Source organism: Ursus americanus, chromosome 13 (assembly GCF_024610735.1).
Source record: "Ursus americanus isolate L20-20 chromosome 13, mUrsAme1.1.p, whole genome shotgun sequence".
Classification (NCBI taxonomy): domain Eukaryota; kingdom Metazoa; phylum Chordata; class Mammalia; order Carnivora; family Ursidae; genus Ursus; species Ursus americanus.
This window is the reverse complement of record NC_142139.1, coordinates 64,906,220-64,931,825: the sequence shown is the minus strand read 5'-3', so window position 1 is coordinate 64,931,825 and position 25,606 is coordinate 64,906,220. Positions and strand designations below refer to the sequence as shown.

The 25,606-nt window shown below is 50.5% G+C and overlaps 1 protein-coding gene across 2 annotated transcripts in view; it reads right to left on the bottom strand.

Moving 5' to 3' along the window:
- The window catches only part of SCARA5 (scavenger receptor class A member 5), a 117,547-nt gene that overhangs the window by 38,231 nt on the left and 53,710 nt on the right, over positions 1-25,606 (bottom strand). For both annotated transcript variants that reach the window (XM_045774121.2, XM_045774122.2), the window contains exon 4: positions 9,919-10,593. In XM_045774121.2, the coding sequence (XP_045630077.2) occupies positions 9,919-10,593 (675 nt within the window). The remainder of the gene's footprint in view (positions 1-9,918; positions 10,594-25,606) is intronic.

Below are 25,606 nucleotides of genomic sequence, written 5' to 3'. Positions count from 1 at the left end.
TCTAAAGTGAAATCTTAAGGAGTAACAGAAGGCAGCTAAGCCAAGGGAGGACTGAATATATCTGACCCACCCCCCCACCCCCCCAACAAATGCACATGCCATGGCCCTAATTCTCAATGTGATGGTATTTGGAGGTGGCCTTTGGAAGTGATCAGGTTTAGATGAAGTCATGGGGATAGAGCCCCCAATAAGAGACACCAGACAGTACTCTTGCTCCTTCCTTCCCTCCCTTGTCGTGCTTGGGGTGGTCTTTCTCCGTCACCCTCTCCCTCTCCCTGTGCCATGTGAGGACACAGCAAGGAAGTAGCCACCTCTAAGCCAGGAAGAGGGCTCTCCTCAGAACCCGACCATGCTGGCACCTGATCTCAGACTGCCAGCCTCCAGAAGTGAGGCATAAAGTTCTGCTGTTTAAGCTGCCCCGGGGCCATGGTATTTTGTTACAGCAGCCTGGACTGATTGAGACAGAATGAAAGGGAGAGCGCTGGGCAGAGGGAACAATCCCTGCAAGAACTTAAAGAAAGAGATATGTGAGCCCCAGTGGGATTAGAAGCTGGGGCACATAATAGGACGAGAAGGGGAGCAAGTGGGAGTCTTGGAGGCCTGGCCCAGGTGTTGGACTTGACCCTGAGGCACCCGAAGCGGCAGCAGGGCCTGAGGGAAACAAGAGTGTGATTAGATCTGCACACGAGGAAGACGGCTCAGGCTGCCATGTTGGAAAATGGCTCAGGATGGGAGGGAGCGCAGAGGCAGGGAGGCTGTGGGTGGGAGGCGGTGCAATCCTGAATTAGGGAAATGGTGGTCGGAGGGACGTGAGTGGCTGTGTGGAGGCAGAACAGACAGACTGGCTAAACGTAGGTGAAGGTGGGGAGAAGACCAGGATCATGTTCAGATTTCTGGCTTGAGCACCTGAGGGAAAGATGGGCTGTCTAACTGCTCCTGAGTGGGGTTTTCTTCCACGGCCAGGCTCCACTGTGGCAGGGATTCCAGTCTCTGTGACTGGATTCAGTCCCACAGCGAGGCTGGGTATCGAAGCCGCTTGTCTGAGGCCATACAACCAGGTAGAGAGAAAAGGAGCGCAGCTTCCAACTCTGGTCTGTCTGGCCCCATCCCTGCTGCCTCACTTGTCACACGAGATGGCTCCCCGTTCCCAAAATGCAGTTAGACCTTTCTGCCCTCCAGCCTGCTGCCCACCGGGTCAATCTCTTATGCTTTCCTGTCCCCACCCCCACCCCAGTTGGCTCATGGCTGCCCTCCTGGCCAGAGCTTCTCTGAGCCAACGCTCCTGCTAAGGATGGGCATGGCCCATCAGAAGGGACATACATGGTGCCATCTGACACTTATCTCGCACTGCCTTGTCCTCGACTCATAGCTGTACGTGTTCTCTCTTTCCTAACAAAATCGCCAGCTCTGTCCTTGACATCCCTGCCCCAGCTGTGAAGATCCAGACTCCAAGCTCCCCACTCCTGCTGCCTTGTGACAGAAAAGGAAGACCAAGGAAAATGCCAAAACCATATTGTAGTGAATTGAAGAGCGTCCCTTCAAAATTCATGACCACTTGATATCTCAGAATGTGACCCTATTTGGAAATAGGGTCATTTGCAGATGTAATTTGTTAAGAGGGGGTGATCCTAGAGTGCGGTGGGTCCTAACCCAATGGTCGGGGTTCTTAGAAGAAGATAAAGCACAGACAGACACACAGGGAGAAGGCTATGCGACAAGGGAGGCTGAGTGTCTACAAGCCAAGGAATGCCAAGGATTGTCAGCAACCATCAGAAGTTAGGAAGAGGCCAAGAAGAACTGTGTCCTAGAGCTTACAGAGGGAACATGACCCGGTGGACACCTCGACTTCAGACTTCCAGCCTCCAGCATGGTGAGAGAATCAGTTTCTGTTGTTCTAAGCCACCCAGTTTGTGGTCCTTTGTTATGGCAGCCCTAGGAAACCAAAACATGTACGCTCACAGCATTTCAGCAATGGATTGCACAATAAATATTTGATGAATGAATGAGATCAGAGGCTGTTAATACATACAAAACAACCAGCCAAGATCGAGATGTACTGATACATTCCAAAAGTTGGCACCGTCCTCAGACCCTAACCCAAGTTGACAGCTGTTTAATGATTCAATGGCACATACACAGGGAGAAGGCAATCAACAACTTAAAAATGCACGCGTGACACACAAATCATTTAAAGGGGACCGGGTTCTGTGGCCATCTTCCTCTCCTCTGTGAAGAAAAGCAAAGTGCGCCTGGCTGTAGTGATCCCAGTTTTCAGACGACAGCATTAAGACACAGAACCAGCTGAGAACACACCTCAGCTTCCACAGCAAAGGAAAGGCGTGGTGCAAGGAGGAGACGAGCTTTCCACCCCCATTCCGGCAATCTGTCAGGTCGAGGGCTGCCTGGATGTCTGCGCTCCACGAGCTGTTCCTGGGAAGGACCTCCTTCTCCCGGTGCCCTGTCACTCTTCTCTGTCGCTCCGTCCTCCCCACGTGGAACTCAGTGCTTCTAGAACCGGGCAGGGTCGAGGAGGCCATGGACTGAACACTCGAATTTGTTCTATTTGCTCTCGTGTGGGCGTGACTCAACGTATGGATCTTCCCAAGAGTAATTCTCGCAAAGGGAGGATGCTGCGCAGGGAATGGCCCTGGTGGCGGGGCATCAGGGTGGCAGACATCATCTGGAAGGTAGGGGTTGAGTATGGATATGGAGTGTCTTGGGCTCAGATCCTGGTTCTATAAAATCTAAGTTAAAGTTCCTTCCCCAGACATCTGAGGACTAAGTGGATTACATGACACGCTGGATATAAAGGGGCTTAGTAACCTTTGAGTGGCAAGGCCGTCCTGACCATCTGTCCCCCACCCCCTTTCATAATGCTTCATCGGGACTATTCCAAGATCACCATGGATAGTCATTCTGAGCTGCCCCTGAAATTGCCTTGCCAAGCTTGGCTGGCTCATTCAGGGAGACGCAGGTCTGGAAACATCCTACACGTGGGTTCTTAAAAAAGACACAGATAAGTGGGTTATAGAAGGCCTTTACTGGAGATGAACTGGGAGGAAGGTGGCGGGGACAGTAGAGGTGGGCGCTGATTTCCAAGCCTTAGTCATACCCTCATCTGGCACTAGCCCCTAAGGCTCAGAAGGACCTAAACAGTGGCCAGTGCGAGTCTCATGGGTCCGGGCTGCCGGGGGCTCCGACTACCAAGCGCTTCTTCGAGACCCTGCTGCCTGTGGGTAATGCACACCTGGGGTCTGACTTTTTATCATTTTCCCAGGAATCCAGGCCAGAAATCTTGAGCTTGCTTTGACTCCTCCCTTTTCTCTGTTCCCCACACCCCCTTGCTCACCACGGCTCATAGTCGAGGTGATTCCCATATCACGTCTCCTCCGCTTTCCTCACGACTCCCACGCTCATCCAGGTCTTACTCCCAGCGTTTTTAAAGACCTCCCTGTCTGCAGTCTCTCTGAAACCCATTAATCTCATCAGAGTCTAGTGATCTCACAGTCTCTGAGGGCCCTCATAGCACAAGGGGCCACAGCCCCCCATCAGAGACCCCTGCAGACCATTCCCCACCTGACTCCTTCCGCAAACTCACAGTCTGATGCTTCTGGACACAAGCTCTCTTTCACCTCAGAAAAACATTCTCATGTGTCCCCAAGCATCTGCCAGATCTTTTCCTTTTCAAGAGCCCCGTCCCTCAGGCCTGACCCTCACCTCCATGCATACCATTCTGATCTCTCTGGGCCCCTCGCAGAACCCCCAGATCTGAGAACTGGAAGGTCCTCAGACATGACTGCACAAAGTCCTCATGGGAGCACCCCAGAACCTGGGCAGGCCCCCATCGGCCCACTCACTGGGCCCTGTCACTCATCCTGCACCGTGGTCCCCAAGGAGGACAGGCCCTGTCTCTGCCACCCTGTGCCTCACACACCGTAGACATTCTACGAATGACTTCTGGGCAGTCATAGAAGCTGTTACAGTATCAGTGGTCCTAATGGTACCCAGCTGAGCTTTTTAAGTTCGACTCTCTACATTTTGACTTGCTCATCTTTTCTGTCCCTTGAGCAGGCCAGAGCGTGGAGGTGGTCTGGGACAGGGAGGAGCGGGGCCTACTTCTCCTCCACTGGGAAAGCGTGTCCAGAACCCCCTCTACTCTACTTCCAGTCTGTGGTGCCAGCTTCTCCGTCAGCCCACCTCCTACATGGGGTATGGGGAGGAGAAGGAGGGAGAGAACCCTCCGGCCCTGTGCCCTGTGCCCGGGGTCCCCTCTCAGAGCCTGCCCACCAGTCCAGTCCTGTCCTCCCACACTGCCCCCAGTACAGCTCTGCCCCCGAGGGGGCTGCCCCGGAGCTGCACCAGCTGCAAACATCTCCAGAACAGAGATGCACTGGGTTCTCCTGGGACCCAGCCAACAGGGAGGGAGAAGCAATCCCTTCTCCCTTCTAGGATCCTGGCAGGAGCGATGGGGTGGGGGACCCGCCTGTGCTGGAAACAGGACAGGGACAGCCAATGAAGTGGGCCTGAAGCCAGCAGAATAGCGACCCAAATCGTAATATAGACACCACCCCCTGCACCACACTCATCCCAGCGAGGCTGACCAAGGTGGAGCCCCTCAGTTAATTGCCCTCCTTCCCTGCTTGACGTCACTGGGGCCCTGGGCTGTCAGCTTCCCCTCTATAGTTTTGCACGCTCTCCCACTTCCTTCACTGTGTGTGTGGGGCAGGGACTGCCAGCTGCGTTGCCCAGCCTGGGGGACACTCGGCCCAGAGCTGTAGGGGCTCCGCCCGGCTCTGGCCCACCCTGCCAGGCCAGCTTTCCTGGGAGCCTCCTGGGCTGAAGGGCAGTGGGCCAGGCTTGTGCCACTGCTCTTTTTCAGGGCATGCTCTCCACTCCCTTCCCAGCAGAGAGGCTAATGTGGAAGGTGACAGGACAGAGTGCCCTCCGGCCCAGGGAGCCGCCCGCCCAATCTCGGTTTCCCATGCCTCGGTGGGGCAGAAACACTATTTACATATGGCCCCATTCACAGACATGCTTGACCCCTCCCACACGTCCCTATGCACTAGAGGCCAGAGTTGGACCGAGCCTCCCTCTGTCAAATCAGCCCATCATAAACACTGCTGGGCTCTCCACTGCGCGGTGTGCTCGCTTGAAAAGCAGCTCACAGATAGATCTGCCCTGCCAACTTGTTTTCGTGAACTGAGAGCTGGATTTCAGAGTCCCAGATCGGCCAACAGCTTGGGATTTGACTGGGCAAGTCATAGCCCCTCTCTGGGCCTTGAGTCCTCAACTGTAAAACAAGAGGAGGGGACTAGCTGATTGCAGAGCCTGTTATTACCAAAACATTGCGTGATTCTGGAACCGTCCATCTAGCAAATAGGCCATCCGAATATGGCAGAAAGTCCTGCCTTCCTGCCTGGCTCACACATTCCCCCTCCTGTATGCCTTCCCTCTCGGGTTATCTCCCCGCTCCTGGTATGCTTCCCCTTTGGTTATCTCCCCCCTCCTGGATGCCTTCTCTCTGGTTATCTCCCCTCTCCTGGTATGCCCCCTCCCTAGTTATCTTCCCCCTCCTGGTATGCTCCCCCTTTGGTTATCTCCCCCCTCCTGGATGCCTTCTCTCTGGTTATCTCCCCTCTCCTGTTATGCCCCCTCCCTGGTTATCTTCCCCCTCCTGGTATGCTCCCCCTTTGGTTATCTCCCCCCTCCTGGATGCCTTCTCTCTGGTTATTTCCCCCCTCCTGGTATGCCCCCCCCCCCGGTTATCTCCCCCCTCCTGGTATGCCCCCCCCCCGGTTATCTCCCCCCTCCTGGTATGCTCCCCCTCTGGTTATCTTCCCCCTCCTGGTAAGCCTCCCTGCCTCCCCCCTCTGCTTATCTCCCCTCTCCTGGATGCCTTCTCTCTGGTTATCTCCCCCCTCCTGGTATGCTCCCCCTTTGGTTATCTCCCCCCTCCTGGTGCCTTCTCTCTGGTTATCTCCCCCCTCCTGGTATGCCCCCCCTCTGGTTATCTCCCCCCTCCTGGTATGCCCCTCCTCTCTGGTTATCTCCTCCCTCCTGGATGCCTTCTCTCTCTGATTATCTAAGTTCTCTGCTTCTTTCAAACCACAGACAGATTTCAACAGACATGATTAATACTGAAAATCCAAAGCAGAAAACAGAAAGCACTGCTGTGAGTGTACACAAAAGACAAGCTGGAGACAAAATTCATAGAAAACTGTATAACGAAGTGAGAGAATGAAAACCATTCGGGGTCAAGCCCCAGAATAACATAAATAAGGCCATGTTTGACAAATACTCATAGTTGAGTATTTGTGGATCTACACCAGCCAAGGGCAAAGAGTGGAAGAGTGTGAGTGTGAGTGTGTGTGAGTGTGAATGTGAGTGTGCGTGTGTTTAAACACTAAGACAGGAACTGGACAAAGTTAGGGCAGAAAGGCCATTCCAGAGAGCAGAATGGAAATGCACAGAAACTCCCTTATCCAAAAGCCAGCGTAGAGTTTTGTCTCATTAAAGTTGAACGGCAGTTACATCAGATATGCCAAACAGAATCCTCAGGAATCATACCATTTGGGTCCCTGGAAACGAGAGAGGGAGGTGGGAAAGGGAACCCCCAGGCAGCCAAAGGGACTGGGGAACGTTCATCCCCAAATCCCACAGCCCATCGAGAACAAAAAACTCTGGGACTGGAAGGCAGTCCTGGGCAGGACTGAGGTGAAACTTCCAACTCCAGGGAACACAGTGTGAATCTTAGTTTAAGAACCAAAGAAACACTACTTGGAGGATCCCACTGGAAGAACTTTCACGAATGGATGCCCCGAGCAGCTTCAGTCCAAGCCAAGGAGAGGGCACTTGCAAACTATGGAAGCAGGCAGGCTGTGAGCCGCACTGAGAGGCCCAGGAGGAGGCACCAGCAGGAGGCATGGTGATGTCTGCTGACTTACAGAGGAAGGAAGTGGGGAGGGGCTACCTCCAAGGACCCCCCCAAATGGAGTCCAAATTTTTCCCTTCATTGCTCAGAGCTGGCGACTTTCCACGCTAGGAGGCAGGATGGTCAGAACATGGGTTCTGAACCAGAAAGACCCACATTCAGACCTTGACTTTGCCACCTGCAACTGGGTAAGAAACAGTGGGAAAGTTATCCAAGTTTCTCATCTATAAAATGGGGACAATAATACCATTTTGCAGGATGTGAGGATTAGTAGTCTTTAATGGCTATTTAGAGAATTAATGTCAACACAATGTCTGGCCCAGAGTGGGTCATAATTCAGTACTGTTGCTATTATTTGTAACTACCTGATACACTGCTGTGGGCAGGGGACGCCAAGGAAGAAAGGAGATGGGAAAAACTAAAATCCCAGGGGTGTGGATCTGGAAGAATACATTCTACCTCTTGTCCTCGTTGATTTCTGGGGAGTGAGAGCCCGAGGGACCCAGGACAAGAGCACCAATGCTCTGACTGTCCAGGTTCAAGATCTAACAGTCGCTTCACCAACATTTACAGGGTCTCCGTTCTGTGCACCGCACTGTCAGGCGCTGGGGGGAGCAGGGGGGAGCAGGGAGGACACAGGGGAGTGGGGCGGGGTGGACTGCTGTGTGGTGAGCACTGGGCACTGGGCTCAACATCCTGGCCTGATCATTGAATTATACACTTCAATGGGTGAACGCCACAGCATATAAATTATACCTTATTAAAACTGTTTGAAAACAAAAAGTCCTAGGTCAGATCATTACCAGCTGTGTGGCCTTGTGTAAATCAGGCATTTCATCCGGGAGTCTCCGTTGTTTTTTGGCAGGAATCCTACCCTGCCCTCAATAACAAAGCCTGCCTTCAACCAACCTCACAGTCGGTTGTAGGAACTCACTTTAAACCAAAATAATGCACCCAAAGCACTCTGTGGACTGGAAAGGACGATGCAAATGGAAGGTTCCATCATTCCTACTTTCTGTTCTGATAATGGAGAGGCTCAGAGGAGGGAGGCTGCAGTGAGCTAGAGGGGCTGGCGGGATTCTTGCAGGAGGCGGGTTTGAGGGAGATCTGAACGATCAGTGAGATCTGGATGATGAGAAGGAAGAGGAAGGAGGCACTACAGTAGGAGGAATAGCTTGAGTAAAGCTAGGGTGGTGGGAAGAGCAGGCTGTGTCTCCAGGGCAGTGATAAGATGTGTCCCCCTGGACCAGATGCTTCCCACACGGGGCAGGGGGGTGAAAACTGGCTGTTTATGGACCACATACAACCCACAGAATTAGACAAATAAAAATTTCTAGAACATTCCATGTTTCTGGTTCCTTGTGAAAAATGGGAAGACTTTGTCAATGCCAGGCCCATATTCCAGCCTGGCCAAAGTGGGGTGGACCTGCCATAGCCCCTACTATGCCCCTGACACCAAGGTCACTTTATGCATGGACATTGCTTAACTTGCCCTTACAGACTGTTCCGTTTGTAACCTCTGGTGGGGGAAACAGTCAGAGGAGAAGGTGGGGAAGACAGGCTGGGATCAGGTGTGTGATAGAGAGCACACCAGCTCTGGGATCAGAAAAGCTTTGGTCCAGGGGTGCCTGGGTAGCGCAGTCATTAAGCTTCTGCCTTCGGCTCAGGGCGTGATCCTGGCGTTCCCGGATCGAGTCCCACATCGGGCTCCTCCCTCGCTGGGAGCCTGCTTCTTCCTCTCCCTCTCCCCTGCTGTGTTCCCTCTCTCGCTGGCTGTCTCTCTGTCACATAAATAAATAAAATCTTTAAAAAAAAAAAAAGGAAGAAAAGCTTGGGTCCAAATCCTGGCTCGGTCACCTCCTGGCTTGAGGCTGTGAGCAGCCTCCTGAATTAGTACACTCACTGTTGTTTTTAGAAGACATTATATGGCAGTAGATACACTCGTAGAGAACAGAGCATAAGGTATCGAAGTATCTAATCGCTATGTTGTACACCTGAAACTAATGTAACATTGCGTGTCAACTATACTTCAGTAAAAATGTACAAATAAAAGGCATCATACAAGGCATGCTTCCTATAAGGCACGGTACCTGACATGGTTGGTGTTCACCGTGGTATTATTATTGCCTACTGTCAGGCTAAGGAGTGTGTATTGAATCTGGCAGAACTTGGGGAGCCATGGTGGAGTTCTGAGCGGCGGGGCGGGGGGGTGCTGACGTGGGAGAAGTGCGTTTTACGAAAGGTGCCTTTCACGGTGATGTGCAGTGCAGGCAGTAGCAGGAAGGCATGGGGGGGGGGCAGTTAGGTGTGGAAAAGAGGGCAGCTGGCTCTAAAGGCTCTAGGGCCTCTAGGCCTGGGGCAAGAACACCAGTGGAGGCCTACACATTTTTGCCCTTATATTTAAGAGTTATAAAGAAGCTAACAAATCGTTAAATAAAATGTGTTCTTCTGCCTGAATGAATATACGTCATAACAGCCTAGAAGGTCACGTTCAGATTTGGGGTTCTCCAGTTCCTTGTAGCTCTAGGCATTGAAACACCATGACCCTGGAGGAGCGCCTCCGGGTTCCCGGTCTGAGCCTGCAGACTGACCCCCTGCTTTTCTGCAGCCAGAAACACCTGGAGGCCCCTGTGGGCACATCCAAGCTCTGACTACCCAGTTCCCCATTAGCCACCCTTGGCCAATCTCATGCGGGGAAGGGGGGGGGCGGGGATGTGGATGCTGAGTGTACTCTGGGAGGTAGAAGGGAGGTCAGGGTTATTCAGGGGAGAGACCTACACAGGCTGGGAAATGGGCACAGGCCATTTGGGCAGAAAATTTCGGGGTCCTGTAGGGCAAGATTTAATAGAGGGACATCGACTCCTGATGGCAAGTGGATTGGGGAAGTGGGGTGACTCCCGGGCCCTTGGGGAGGGGCGCGCAGGAAGAAGGCCCAGATGGGCAGGGCCCAGGCAGGCACTGTGGGCTTGGGTGGGCCAGGTGGCTACCTTTGGCGAGGGAGATGTTCCTCAGCGCGATGGAATGCTCCCAGTCCTTGAGGCGCAGGTCCTCGGTGACCGCGTTGAGCATGGCCAGCTCCTGCTTGAGCTGCAGCTCCATGCCCCTGTGCACCAGCCGCAGGCGGCGGGTGTCCTCGCTGGCGTTGCTCACCAGCACCTGCAGGTCCTGCAGCCGCGTGGTGTGCAGCGCCACGTCGTAGGACAGGCTGTGGTTGAGGCCGCGCAGCGCGCCGCCCACGTCGGCCAGCTCCTCGCCCAGGACGCCCACCCTGCGCGCCAGCCCGTCGAGCAGGCCCGCGTGGCGCCGCAGGAGCAGCTGGCTGCGGTTGCTCTCCACCTGCAGCTGGTACAGCTCCAGCTGCGCCGCGTCGCTCTGCTGGCCCGTGCGGTCCCGCAGCAGGGCCACCGCCTGCTCGGTCTGCGCTGCCTGCGCCTGCAGCCCCCACAGCGCGCCCTCCAGACGCTGCACGGCGCCCGCCAGCGCCAGCAGCGAGTCCGACTGGTTCTGCAGCGCGTCCTGCGCCTTCCACACCTGCTCCGTCAGGTCCGCCTGCAGCGGAGCCTGCGGCAGTCGCAGCTGCAAATCCCGGAAGCTCTCGTTCAGCCGGTTCACGTTGCGAGTCAGCGCCTTCAGGTCGTCCGGGGAGCTCCGGGGCCTGGACACTGCAGAGGGGGGAGGGGAGAGGTCAGCGTTCCGGGTCCCAAGAGGCAGGCCTGGCCAGAGCCTGGCATGCAGTAGGCGCTCAATAAAGAACAGATGAAGGGAAAGCAGAGGGTGACTCTGAGCGCCTTAATAGATCCCCGGCACTGTGCTAAGCCGGTGGTTCCCAAACTTGTCTGCCCAGTAGACTCACCTGGTGAGGTGTCCTGCCCACAGAAATTGTGACTGAATTGGTCTGGGTGTGACCTGGGCTTTGGCTTTTTGAAAAGAGCCCAAGATAATTCTAAGGGGCGGACTAGTTGTACTCATCTCCCCTTTATGTCTGAGGTCGATCCCTATGCTATTGTCATGTCTGTATGTTGAACATGACTGGAAATCAGCAGTTTCACGTGGCTAGCCCTAAGATATTGAGTGCTAGCCTCTCAACGTTAGGAGGCAGGTACCATTCTTTTTTTTTTTTTTTTAAGATTTTATTTATTTATTTGACAGGGAGAGAGACAGCCAGCGAGAGAGGGAACACAAGCAGGGGGAGTGGGAGAGGAAGAAGCAGGCTTCCAGTGGAGAGCAGGGAGCCTAATGCGGGGCTCGTTCCCAGGACCCTAGGATCATGCCCTGAGCAGAAGGCAGACCCAGGCGCGCCGGCAGGTACCATTCTTATCCCCCTTTAGGGAGCGAGCTGTTAAAGTGGCCCAAGGTAGCACAGCAAGTAAGTCAGGGAGCCAGGATTCCACCCCCACGGGGCTTGCTTGCTCCAGAACCGGGGTGCTCCCCTACGAGTCGGCTCCAGAATTGTTTGAAGGAGCCACTCCAGCAGCGGACTCAGCCAGCTCTGGGCAACTTGTACTTCCCAGCCTCCTGAGCTCAGGGTCCCACCCCCATCCCCTCCCTTGCTGGGGTGAGGGCCCCTCTGTGCAGGTATAGTTGTTTTTATATTCATCACCTCCCTTCTCTGCCCCCTCCAACCCTTTTTCTAAATCATCTATCTCCCCTCTTAAGCAAAGAACCCATCTCAGTTGACTTTTCGCCCTTTCCTCTTGGAGACGTTGCCTTTTCTTGGTGAGAAGCAGCTATATTGCAATACTAAGGGGGAGGGATGTGCATCTTAATAATTGCAATCTGGTGTCTCCTCCTGGAAGCTTGTGGACTGCGCTGACTCAGGTATACCAGAAACCCTCATGCTAGGAGTCGAGAGATGCTTGTGGTCTGTTTGCTGCGCACTGGCCAGGGCTGTACCCACGTCTGCTCTGCACACTAGAGAAATGGAAACTACTATAGAGGTGGGACAGAGTAGGAGTTGGGGGGCAGATGAGGCCCAGAGGGAATTCTGACTTGGAAATCTTGGAATGGGGAAAGCAGAAAACTTTGTCCACAGCCTGATGGAACAATGAAAAATTGGGATAGGATAGCTCTCTCCCAGAACCTCAGGTTGGGAAGGGGGCAGGTAGTCGTGTGGGTGCTTAAGCCCCATGAAGACCAGCTGCCACCATGCTTCTGGGGGAAGTTAAGTCATTTCAGATTAGATTCAGAGGCCCATAGCGCTTGGTGGAGCCTCGAAGTCCCCATCTCAGCTTCTCCCTCACCCGGAACTTTAATCTCCAAGAAAACCACATGCCAAGTGGTCACCCAGCCTCTGCTTATACCTGCTTCTCTGCCTTCAATTACTTCTAACTGTTGGAATGTTCTGCATTCTTTCAGACTGGAAATTTGCCTTCCTGTAGTTTCTATCCACCGACATTTGGGGGGTCATACAGAGATAGTGAAATATTTTTTCCACAAGATAGCTCTTCAGAATTTCAAAACTTCTGTTGAAAATCTGCATTTCCTTCATCTCTTCTCTCCCGACTAGGTTCTAAACCTCCATACATCCCGGCCGCCCTCCTCTGCACATACTTCAGTGTGTCCACATCCCCTTAGAGGTGGTGCTTGAACTAACTGTGGTTTTCCAAGATGTGGACAGACTGGACAGAGTATGGTAGAAGGATCATCTCCTTCATTCTGGGCATGAGACTTCTCATGTGGCCAAAACTGGGCGCTGTTCAGCTTCATCTGTCTGGCTTTTCAGACTTTGGCCATTGGATTTGGGTCTATGCAGTCTGCTGAAAATTTTCCCCAATTTCCGGTGAAAACACTGAGGCCAAGAGAGGATAAGTGAACTGCCTAATGGCATGCTTTCTGCCTCCTGGTCCAATGGTTCCCGCCACTGCTCCATACTCTGAAAGCTTAGCTGAAGAGTTGTCAATAAAAGTAGAGGTTCTGGGGAAATGAATCCATGACCCAATCACAACCTAAGTAACCACAGGAATTGTCTGCTGAAGAAATCATCATAGGCCAGGATTTGATTTTAAAACCAGTGTGTTTGTCCAATATTTAACCCAGATTGGTTGGCAAGTATTAGAGACAGGGCAGTTGGAAAACAGAAAGCCCGATAATTAAGTTCTAATCTCTGCCCATGATGCCCTGGAGTTCAAAGAGACACTGCAGCTTATCGGACACAGTAAATGGGCTTTGCAAGTTCTGGTTTGAAACCTGGGATTTGTGAGTGACTAAGGGGAACAGGGCAACCCTACTTGCTTTAAGTTCCAGGCCTGCCAGAGGCAACACCACGAAGCAAGCAATCTCCCTTACCCACCCCCCCGCTGGCTCCCCGCTCCCTCCTTCCCTCTGCAGGGGGTGCCCACGCCTGACTGGTGCTCTGTGCCCTCAGAAGGCCCTGGCCTTGCCCCCCTCTCAGAACCTGCCAGTTCTGGGGCCCCCTCTCTCTGTGCAGGAAACTGGGCTGACACTTGCCCATGTGGTAATGATTGACAGTCGGCTACCCCTTCCCTGAGAGTTCATTTGGGTCTTTTATTATTGTTCATTGCGTAACCAGTATTAACATACACCCAAATAAAATAAAGAAAAAATTCTTCCACAATCCCACAACCTCCAACAAAGCACACTGGTTTTCTTTTTCTTGCTCTATCCACATGCATCCCCAATCTTTACAAGTTGATTTTGGAGGGTTTTTTCCCCTAATATGATTATTTCATAAACATGTTCCCGTCCTTCTCTCTGTCTTTATAATTATAATTTTGGTGGCCCCATAGAGTCCATCAAGGGGATGTGTTGTAATTTACCCATTCTCTTACCATTGAATTTTTTTTCAATCATAGACAATAAATGCAGAAAGATCTCTCCTTGTTTTGAAAATGTTCCTAACGATAAATTCCCAGAAGTTAAATTAGTAGATCAAAGGGTATAAACGTTTTTGTGATTCTAAAAAACTCCAGCCAAACCACTTCCCCAAAGTAACAGCTATTTATGTGCCCATCCTAGATGTTCTGGGGTGCCAGCTGAAACAGGCTGATACTCAGCAAAGCTGAGTGCCCCAACCCTCGTATTGTTAATTTCACAGATATAAAACGGTACCTTGTTATTTTTTATGTTAGTGTATTTGCATTTGAGAAGTGGCCTTTTGAAGGTAATGCATTAGCTCAAAGGAATGGTTTCGACATTTTAGGTACCCCGGCTAATCAGAACAGAAATTGCTTGGAGGGGTAAATAGTCTCTGGGCATCAAATCATGCTGTATAAACCCAGAGCAGCCTCCCTTTTTTTTGGGATCACTTACCCACCCCCAAAATGAATTATCTCTTTCCAACAGTCACAGTATGTTCTCAGCCCACACCACCACCACCACCCACCCTCTTCCCCCATTTAATTCCTTCCAGATGTTTGCTGTCCTCAACAGGGAACAATTCTTCCTTGAGTGTGACTCTCCTAATTCATGTTTATGTAAACAGTTCATTTATCTCTCCGCCTGGCATAATTTCTTTTAATGTGCTTTCGTTATTCTTCAACTTTTATACTTTCACAAAGGGGACAAGAAATCATAGAGTAACAATCATAACGCATTTCCCGAGCACTTTCTATGTGCTTTTCACATGAATACACTTGATCACCTAACAACGCTATGAGATAAGTATTACTAGAAGCCTCATATTGCGAACGAGGAACCTGAGGCACACAGAGGTTAAGTGACTCACGAGGTCACACAGCCGGGACAGGGAGGAGACTGACTTTGGGTCCCGGGCCGTGTGGTTCCAGAGCTCCTGGCTCTCAAACCCTCTGAGGTACCCCTAAAGGATGGAAGGCACAGAACCATTTTTTTAACAGAGACATGCAAATATGGAATAAGCTTTGAAGGTAGTGAGTTCCCATCGTAAACCCAGGCTGGGGTCAGGCCGCTCGGCCGGAATGATGTAGACATTCAAATTGGGATTCTGATTCGGTATTGAGTGCTAAATCCTAACTCATGTGTTCCTGCATGTAATACTATACTAATATATGATGAAAGCACCGGGGGCTGCCTCAGGCCGTGCCCGGGGCTAGGAGGCTTGCTCACACACATCTCTTGCAGCCCTCCTACCTGCGCAGCGGTTCAGCCTTGCCTTCCCACCCATGCCCCAGGCCCGAGTCAGCCCCCTGTCCCATAGCTGTCCTTTATATTGATGAAAACAAAAAATCACATGCTGGTTAAGTGAAGGTGCTCCAGATGTGACTGACCACAGGGGTTGTCTTCCCCAAATGCCTCTGGGACACCTGTAATGCCAGCAAGGCAGAGGATCCGGGTGTGGGCGGGCAAGAAGAAGGCCAGGCATTCTGTTTGATGCTTAGCGGCCCAAACCTTGGGCAGTGGTGTTAATAACCCTTTCTCTTGGTCTGAAAGCTCACATCCATCACCTCACTTAATTCTCAACATAACTCACCTTGGGAGGTAGGCAGGGCAAGTATTCATAATTTCATGTAAGGATGAAAACAAAGGGGCTCAGAGAAGCCAAGAGATTGTGGGGAGTATAAAATACAGAAGAATCGGGGTCCCTTAATCCAGCACGCTGTCCTCTACACCTGCTGCTGGGATAGTCAATCACATGCTGAACCCCCAAATCTATATGGGAAAGCAGGGCAGTAGATGACATTTATTAAGCACCTGCTGCATGCCAAACTCAGCTCTTATCTCTTAGAGGAGATTCTCTCTTCGAGACAACCTTACGAAGTTGGAATTACTATGCCCATTTCCAGATGAAGAAGCTCTGGAAGGTGGCAGAACTCGAAAGCAGGCTCAGGCTGCTCAGTCTCTGAAGGCCCTGCGGGCTTTCCCACTTTTCCTTCCTTGCACAAAACGGCACAGGGCATCTGTCCCCTGTCTTTCCAGGGAGCGCTGTTGGAGGGCTCTGGAGGCCACCTGAGCAGAGGCCCTACTCCAGCCCACGAGGCAGGAGGACTAGATAGAGGCTCGGGAGGGCACCAAGTGAAGTGGCAACTGAGCAGGCTGAGGGAGGGTGGCCCGTGTTGGGGGGTGGGGGTGGGGGGCAGGTGCTAGAACACTGCTGAACGCCATGCAGTTCTCCTGTCATCCTCCCAAGCCTGAGGAAGATAATATCACCGTTTTGTAGAAGAAAACACCGACACTAGAGATATGAAGTCACGAGCACAAGGCCACCCACTCCCGCCCCAGGGGCCCCGGCCACCCTCTCTTCTGCCCCCATGGGGATGTCAGTGTCCAGTCAGTTCCCATGAGGATCTGTAATATGCCTGAGAGTCTTCGTGCCTATTATTGTCATTGTAAACAGCAAATAAAAACCAATGTGACAGGTGGTGAAACAACAGAAGAAAAGAAACAGTTTTTTTCCCAAGAACAGGGAACCCTGTGTTTTCATTGTTCACTGGGCCCCGTGAATTTTGTAGCTGGTCCTGGAGAAAACTAACAACCGTTCATCCTCTGGGGCCCGTATAGCAACCCTGAATAGGCAGATCCCAGGCAGGTCTGTCTCAGCTGGCTCGGGCTACCGTAACAGAATACCGGAGCCTGGGTGGCTTAAACCACAGACATTTATTTCTCACAGTTCTGGAGGCTGGAAGTCTAAGATCAAGGTGCCAGAAGGGTTGGGTTCTCCTGAGACCTCTCTCCTTGGCTGGCAGACGTCTGTCTTCTGCTTATTTCCTCATGCGGTTTTTTCTCTGTGTGTGCGTCCCTGCGGTCTCTTCCTTCTTGTCAGGACACTGGTCCTATTGGATTAGGGCCCCACCCTTATGACCTCATTTAACCTTAATGACCTCCTTAAAGGTCCTATCTCCAAATGCAGTCACACTGGGGGTTAAGGCTTTGATATATGAATCGGGCAGGGGGTAATTCAGGCCATAATGGTGTCCTTCCACACCCAGTTACCAGGAGCTGCGCAGGCATAGAGAATGGGTTTCTGCTGCCCTCTTGGGGGTACAGAGAATAATATTTAGGACTAGCATATGTAATCTACTCTTCCAAGCAGTTGTGCAGTGAGAAGCGACCAGAACAGGGAGGATTTGTAAGGTGACTTTTGAGGGGAGCAGGTTTGGTTCATACTGTTTGAAGTTCCTAAGGTCCCTCCAGGCAGAGATGTCCACAAAGCTGTTGGAAATGGGCCCCAACCAGGAGAGAGTTTGAGGCTGCACGTGCAGATTTTGGAATCACCAGCCGTACATAATTGCTGATGTCGTGGAAATCAATGAGGGCAACCATGATGAGACCACAGGTCTTGGGGTGGGGTTGGTGCCCTGAGGGGAGAGGAGAAGGCCTGGCCCTACTGATGAGCATAAACAGATATTCGGGAATGTCACCTCAGACAATGAGCTCCCTCTGTGCGAGGGAGGCACGTGGTCTCTCAGTCTTCTCCATGTCTGAGCCCTGAGTTTAAAGCACTCTGTGAAGGTTTGTGCACCAACGCTGGAGACAGCCACGTAGGTTGGTCAAATAATTGTCCTCACATTTGTGGTTGGCAAAGAGAGAGCTGGGCCAGGAAACAATGCTCGGCCTTCCTAGGGGCTCTGCATGGCTCTCCTTCAGTGGGCCATCTGCCAGGGGTCAACCACTTACAGATAGATGGGGGAACTTCCTGGCAGCCCCAACCCAGACACCAGGTGAGCTGTTTACTTTTGTGGGAAAACTGCAAGGTCCTGTAAGAGATCCTGAAAGGATCGCCTCAAGAATTATGATCAAATTGGCCCCTCTTCTTAGAATGCCTTGTCTTTCCATAACTACTTGTCTTAATCATCATTCAGTTCACACTTCTTCTGAGAAGCTCTCCCAGGGCCTTCTCCACTCCCAGCTGGATAGAATTGTCGCTTTTATCTCTAGTATACAAACAGTCACCATAAAAGGCAATGCCAGAGCTAACCATACCCACCAGCCTCTCGTGTTACCCTGAGAGCCCCAGGAGGGCAGGCACCTTATCTATTCATACACCCTAGGCACTTGTTCAAGGAATCGAGGGGGCCATCTACAGGCAGGATTTAAAACAAAATAACTCTTTTTTTAGTATAACTTAAAATTAGAGTACTGTAGTGGGTCGAATAGTGTTCTCTTAAATTTATGTTCACTTGGAGCCTCAGAACGTAACCTTATTTGGACCTTATCTGAAGATGTAATTAGTATAGGTGAGGTCTTCCTGGATTAGGGTGGGTTCTAAGCCCAGGGACCAGTGTCCTTATAAAGGAAGAGGACACACAGACGCAACATGGAGAAGGTGGCCTTGGGAAGATGGAGGCATAGATTGGAGTGATGCAGGCACAAGAGGAAGAACACTAAGGACCGCCGACAGCTACCGGAAGTTTGGAGAGATGCCCGAAATAGATTCTCCCTCAGAACCTGCAGAAGAACACAACCCTGCTGGCGCGTTGATCTCACACTTCTAGCCTCCTGAACTGTGAGAAAGTGTGGTACTTTGTCCGGTGGCCACAGGAAATGAATACAGGTGTTCAAGGCTTGTCAGTTTCCTTGGTGTCAAGGAACAGATCGGGGCAAGGAGTGAGGTGTCACTGAAGTAGAGAGAAGCACAAATTAGGCTGTTTGGTGGTGACTGAGGAACGGTCAATAGGAGGTGTACCAAGAGAAGAGGACATGGGCTGCTATGGACTGAATGTTTGTGTCCCCCGCAGAATTCAAGTGGAAGCCCTAATCCTCAATGTGATGTGGCATTTGGAGGCGGGGGCTTTGGGAGGTGATTAGGTTTAGATGAGGTCCATGAGGGTGGGGACCTCATGCTGGGCTTAGTGTCCTTATAAGGAAAGAAAGAAACCCCATGAGAACCCAGCAAGAAGATGGCCGTCTGCAAACCAGGAAGAGAGCTCTCACCAGAACCCAACCATACTGGCACCTTGAGCTCAGCCTTCCAGCCTCCAGAAGCATGAGAAATAAATGTGTGTGGTTTAAGCTGCCCAGTCCATGGTATTTTGTTATGGCAGCCTGAGCAGAGTGAGCCAGGGCCCTCAGTGGGTGGTCTGAGTGCAGCAGCGGGGCCACCAGGCAGGATCAGTCTTGAACTAGTCACATGGGTGTCATCCAAAAGGACCACCTGCAGGATGAGGACATCTCAGCCATGCGACGAGTCAGCGAGCAGGACTAGGGCTTAGCCACGAGGGGAAGAGCTGGGAAGGGCAGGCATGATGCAAGCACCGAAGCTGAAGCCAGTCCTGGGGCTAGGGGCACAAAGGAATGGATCCCGCTGAGGCTAAGAGAGCGTGAGGGGCTCAGGATCCCAAGACAGCTGGCAGCACAGAGTCAGAGCGAGCCCCAAGGGCCACATCTGGATTCTAGACCCAGCCATTCACCAGATGGTGGGGGTGGGTTTCTCAACACCACCTTCCCTCGGCTGCATGTGGGCATGGGGAAGGACTGAGGCAGGGGAAGTGAAGCAGATGGGGAAGGGGGGTATTGGGGGACATTTATAAGGACCCAGAGAGGAGTATTAGGGGACATTCATAAGGACCCAAAGACATTCATAAGGACCCAGCAGATCAATAAATTTTGGGTAAGCCCACCTTATCTCTCTCTTTCTCTCTCTCTCTCTAAGTATCATACACCTTTGTTTCTGGCTCAGCAGGATGCCTGGGATAAATATGTACAGGTTGGACGTGAAATTCTTCTTTGCTGGCGGCCACCCCCAGCCCTAGCAATACACAGGAGGGAGCCAGGAGCTTCGAGCTGTGGCTCAGAGCAATATGGGGCCCCTTGAGAAAGAGACCGGACACACTCTCTGTCTTTGTGCAGGTGGCCTGTGTTTTCTGATGCCCTGTCAGGTTGGGGACTCCTCAACCAGTGGCTCCCAGGGTGACCAGCTTTGCCTGCTGAGGTCTGGTGTCCCGAATGCTTACCTGTACTGCCTTTTTTTTTTTTAAAGGTTTTATTTATTTGTGAGAGAGAGCCAGAGAGAGCGAGAGAGAGTGAGCGAGAGAGAGAGAGAGAGAGAGAGTATGCTTGAGTGGGAGGGGCAGAGTGAGAGAGAGAGAATCCCAGACAGACTCTGTGCTGAGCTCAGAGCCCGATGTGGGGCTTGATCCCACGACCATGAGATCACCACCCAAACCAAAACCAAGACTCGGTCGCTCCACTGACTGCACCACCCAGACACTCCCACTTCAGATTTTCTAACATTAAACCATTCTTGCATTTCTCCCATAATCTAATGTGATTATTGGATATTATCATTTTCATATCATTGGCTTGCTGTTTTTAAGGAATTTTACATCTATGCTCATAAGAAAGCTGAGCCTGTAACCTTCCTTTCTCACACTGTCCTTGCCTGGTTTTGTAGTAAGTTTGCACTGACCTCATAGAAAGTGCTGAATAGTAGCCCCTATTAATCAATTCTGCGGAAAGTTTTGTGTAAGGTAAAGATAACTAGTTACTTGAATCCTTAATTTCCTTTTTTTTTTCTTCTTGCACAAATATACTCACTTGCACCTTGTTGTTTTCATTTAACAATATATCCTGAGAATTACCCTAAGGCAGTTCATGGCAATTTCCCCCCTTTTTATAACTGCATCCTATACCGCGACGAGCACACAAACTTAGTCGTTCTGCCAATCTCCTTTACATACTGCCTTTATCAGCTTATCCACGGGCAGGTGTCTCTAACGGAGCAAGCAAAGGTAGCCGATTCTGAGTCTCATATGCAAGGTCCGTCAAATAGGCAAACGACGAGGATCACCTGCCCCCTGGAATTGGCTGCAACCCACACATGCAGCCTTTGCAAAAGCATCCTGTCTCTGGCACTTTGCTGAGCCCAAACTGCGAACTGGAGGACGCATGGGGCACGCTGGCTAGTGGCCAGCTGACAGCCTCAGACGCTTATGTGGGGATGGCCTGGCACAACCTCAGAGGAAGAAAAACCCTACCAATATATTTATTACTTTCAGCAGAGGTGTGGCTGGATACTCTGTGCTCCTGGCACAAGTATTCCCTTTGATGGTCCAAGCAGATGGAGTCTCTGCTAATTCCCTGCACATTACCGTGGAAACGAGATCCAAGATGAATTATAAATCAAAAGGCCCCTATTGAGGACACTGTCACCAGGATTCCCATTTCAAGACTAGAGCATCTGAAATCATGACCAGCGATGTCAGGAAACTCAGTGTTTCAATGGCACGCATACATCTCATAGGAAAGAGACTCTTTGTGAATTCACAAGTGGAATCAGGGACTTGTTATTTAGACAAACGCGGTGCCTAACAGAACTTTGAACCTGGTAAGTGGTCAGTGAATAAGTTGTCAATGACTAAGTGAATGACTCAAAATGGAGAACATCTGCATGCATCTCTTCTCAGAAACAGAAGGGCTTGGATGAGCAGAGATGGACGGAGCAGCCCTTGGGCCCTGCCTCACACTCTCAGCCTACATTTGATCCACCCAGAGCCACAATGACCCACTTCCAGGTAGGTGAAATCTGGCAGCACCTGTCTTCATCCACGCTCCCATCTCTTGCTTTCTCTCCCAGGGCTTCTATGACTTCTCAGAATCGTAAAAATCACCTGGACGTCACCCATGCATGGCCTTGGTCCTCAGGGGAAACCTGCCCTATGGGGTCAGGGGCTGGTGGATAAATTCTCTGCAGAGACAGGCAATTCTGCAGCTCTTACTACACATCTCATTAGAAATCCTAGAAGGACTGATCCCCCAGTGGCCACGGTGGAGACCAACTCAAGGACGCATCCTTGTGTTTGCTTTAACCTTCTTTCTGATCTTCCCTATCCCCGACTCCTGCTTGCCAGGATCACTTCTCACAATCAGCTTCCAAGCATATCTTGGGCTTGGATGTCCATACCCCAGGCTAAGACAGAGGTATCCCTTTCTTCCTTGGCCCTAAGGGGCTGGCTCTCTTCCCATCTTCTTTTTTTGCTCTTTGCCTCTTGGTTCCCTGTTGTCCCAAGAGACCACAGATAAGTTTGAAATTAGGATATCCATTTTTTCATTCATGCAATAGGTCAGCCAATACATGTGTGTGAGGTACTGACTCACTATACGGGTCTGGGTGATAATAAATACAGAGAAGTCCAGAATACAAGCTTTGCTATCAAAAAACTTATCATATACCTAGGGAGAAAACTCCACAACAAAAGAAACCTATTTAAAACTCTTCTGATCTGATGTGTTTCAAAATGTTCATTGGGAACAGAACATGTTAAACCCAACATGAGGATTATCTGAAGAAGATGGATACAATTAGTGTAATCAGTGGACATTCTTCCATAGCTGGCAGCGGGGCGGGGGGGACTTCTGTTTACATTTTTGTCAGATGCCCCCATCAGCAATGTAGAGAATGAATTGGGAAGGTCAGGAACTCAAGGAGGAAAGCGGGGTAAGGAGGCTGTGGTCCTGGTGATAGAAGAAGGTCTAGAAGCAAGACCATGCCTGACAGGATGGAGAGGAGGGGCACACACAAGGCATGATGAAGAAATAACGTTGTCAGAACTCGGTGGCCTCTTGGAACTGGAGGTTGGCAAAGAGAAAGCCTTCGATACCACTGAATGGCTTGGCATCTGGTGACATGCAATTCTCAGCCCTGTTGAGTCAATACGCAACTAATGACCAATAGCAGATGACCAAAGCTGGCAAGAGTAATGTTGCAGATGATAAAATGAAAATTCAAAATTACCATAATAGATGTGAAATCTCAGCTGATTACATCTAACAGATGATTACATATAACAGAGACAAATGTGGTATTTTGCCTTTACAGTCAGACTCTCAAAGAGTCTGGATTCCACATTAGTCAATTTGTATTTGTCAGATTTCTACCTATACCTCAGACACTCCATACACCCCATGCCACTTAATCCTCAAAACGACCTGTGAAATAGGCATTGTTATCCCTATTTTAAAGATGGCGTAGCTAAAGCTTACAGAAATTAAGTCAATCTTTCAAGGTCTCAGAGCCAGGGAGGGACGAACCCAAGACTGGGAGCCTGGCTGTTCTGACCGCCAGCTCCAGAGTCTCTCTTTCCACCAGACTCTCCTTTTGGCTTCACATCATGGTGGGGGGAAAACAAAAAGGCATTGTGAAACAAAAAAATGTGGGACAATGTTATAACCAAGTGTTGTAAATAAGATGACTGTTTGTGGTTTTCCTAAATTGCACCTGAAAGCCCCTTGCAAGCTTCGGTGGGTCATCCAGGGACAGGCAGGTCTACTAAACATTCTCCCCATGGATGATTTGGTTGTTGTTTCCTTTTCTCTCTATCTCTCTGGTCTTTGTTTATTTTATTTATTTATTTTTTGGCGGGGAAGATATGTTTTTGGAAACACAAGTGGTGTCTTAGTCTGCTTGGGCCACCATCACAAAATACCACAGGCTGGGTGAGACACTGTCTCACAGTGCTGGAGGCTGGAAGTCTGGGATCAAGGTGTCTACAGGGTTGATTTCTCCCGAGGCCTCTCTTTTTGGCTTAGAGATGGCCGGGTTCACCCTGGGTCCTTACCTGATCTTCAGTTTCTGAGTGTTAGTGTCTTAATCTCCTCTTCTTATAAGGACACTAGTCATATTGGACTAGGGCCCATCCTAGTGATTTTATTTAAAGACTGTATCTCCAAATAGAGTTATATTCTGAGGTCCTGGGGCTTAGGGCTTCAACAGAATTATTCTGAGGGAAACACAATTTAACCTATAACAAGTGGTGAGTGAGGCCCTTTACTGGAGATGAACTGGGAGGAAGGTGGGGTGGACAGTAGAGGTGGGCGCTGATTTCCAAGCCTTAGTCATACCCTCATCTGGCACTAGCCCCTAAGGCTCAGAAGGACCTAAACTGTGGCCAGTGTGAGTCTCATGGGTCCAGGCTGCCGGGGGCTCCAACTACCAAGCGCTTCTTCGAGACCCTGCTGCCTGTGGGTAACGCACACCTGGGGTCTGACAATTCTGTCTAGAAACTTAAAAATCCTCTTGTGGGGAATCCTCTCCACACTTCAGTAGGGCTTGTTGGTCCATTCTTGCAGTTAATGCTTGGAAGTGGCCTTCGGAGACTTTGTCATTGAATATAGTTCCAGAAACAGTAAAAACCTCTCCTGAAAAACTCAAAGCCTGTTCTCAAAGCACACGTGGAAAATGGAGTCCCGTTTAGAGAAAAGTGACTATTTGCCTGTGATACACTAATTTTTCCTAGTGTATCATTTCAGCATTTAAACTAAAGTCCTCATTGATAAACAATATAATCGAGCCCCCCAATCTGTAAGGACACGTTACAAGAATGAGGGGTGTAAATACCACTCTTCCAGAGCCCAGAGTTGCTCTCACCCTTGGCAGTTTTCATCCTATTTGAAAAATTACGGGGGGGGGGGCGCCTGGGTGGCTCAGATGGTTAAGCATCTGCCTTCAGCTCAGGTCATGATCCTAGGGTCCTGGGATCGAGCCCCACAATGGGCTCCCTGCTCAGCGGAGAGCCTGCTTCTCCCTCTCTCTCTACTGTTCCCCCTGTTCCCCCTGCTTGTGCTCTCTCTTGCTCTCTCTGTCAAATAAATAAATAAATAAATAAAATCTTAAAAAAAAAAAAAAAAAGAAAAAGAAAAATTACGGGGGGAAAAAAAAACCCTAGCTTGCTGGATTTCACTTCATGCACAACGCTTCTATACAGACGCGGTTCCTACCCATCACAAAGCCAAAGCTCCTTTCTAGAATCTCATCTCATCACTGAGCTAGCAAATTGACCATTTACGTATTTTTAGAAACAAACAAATGGCTTGAACTTTATTAAGAACAGACATGAGATAATTTCAGCACTTATTGCAGAAATATCCTCTGCTTGTGTAATAATCCAACCCAAAATAATTAATAAGAGGGGAAACTTTCGCTGATTTAGCACTTACTTATCATCAGGCATTGTGCTGGACACTCCATCATGTACGGAATATCTGATACACACCCAGCTCTTTCAATTTTTATAGCAGTCCTCAGAGATAGATGTCATGGGGAAACTTAGGGGTTTTCATCTACAGGACTGATACTCACATCAATGTGAAAATTATATGTATGGGGGCGCCTGGGTGGCTCAGTCAATTGAGCATCTCACTCTTGCTTTTGGCTCAGGTCATGATCTCAGGGTCATGAGATCGAGGCCCACGTCAGGCTCCGCACTTAGCACAGAGTCTGCTTGAGATGCTCACTCTCCCTCTGATCTCTTTCTAAATAAATAAACAAATAAATAAATAAAATCTTTTTGGAAAATGATATGTATGTGGTGGAACAGGCATTTTTTTTTGTGTTCCACTACCTTAAACAGCATGTCCCTTCTCCCTGCCTCACCCAAGTCCAGGTCCATGGTTGGACATTGGAGAGATTACTTGGGTGGCTCTACAAAGACTATCCAGGGCAGGCCACTGTGTTGGAGCTGAGGTCTGTGCTTTCGTGGTGTGGGCAATCCCTTTCTCAATCTAATGACATCGTTCCAACCTCCAGGCTCCCTTTGCCGCGTCCCCCAGGGGGACCTCTTGTCCCCACTCTTCCTACCCACAAATTTGCATTGCAGCTCCCGGCAGGAATCAGACAAGCAAGGGGCAATGTCAGGCCTGAAAATTACCTTGGCGAGCATCTGGATGCCCCTCCCCACTTCACAGTTAAACGATGGAGTCCTAGACAGAAGAACCCTCTTACCCCAGGTCAAGATAGAGGTATAGACGGCCCATCTGTTGAGCTGGATGGAAGAAGAGAGAAATCCACTATCAATGGGCGTCTAC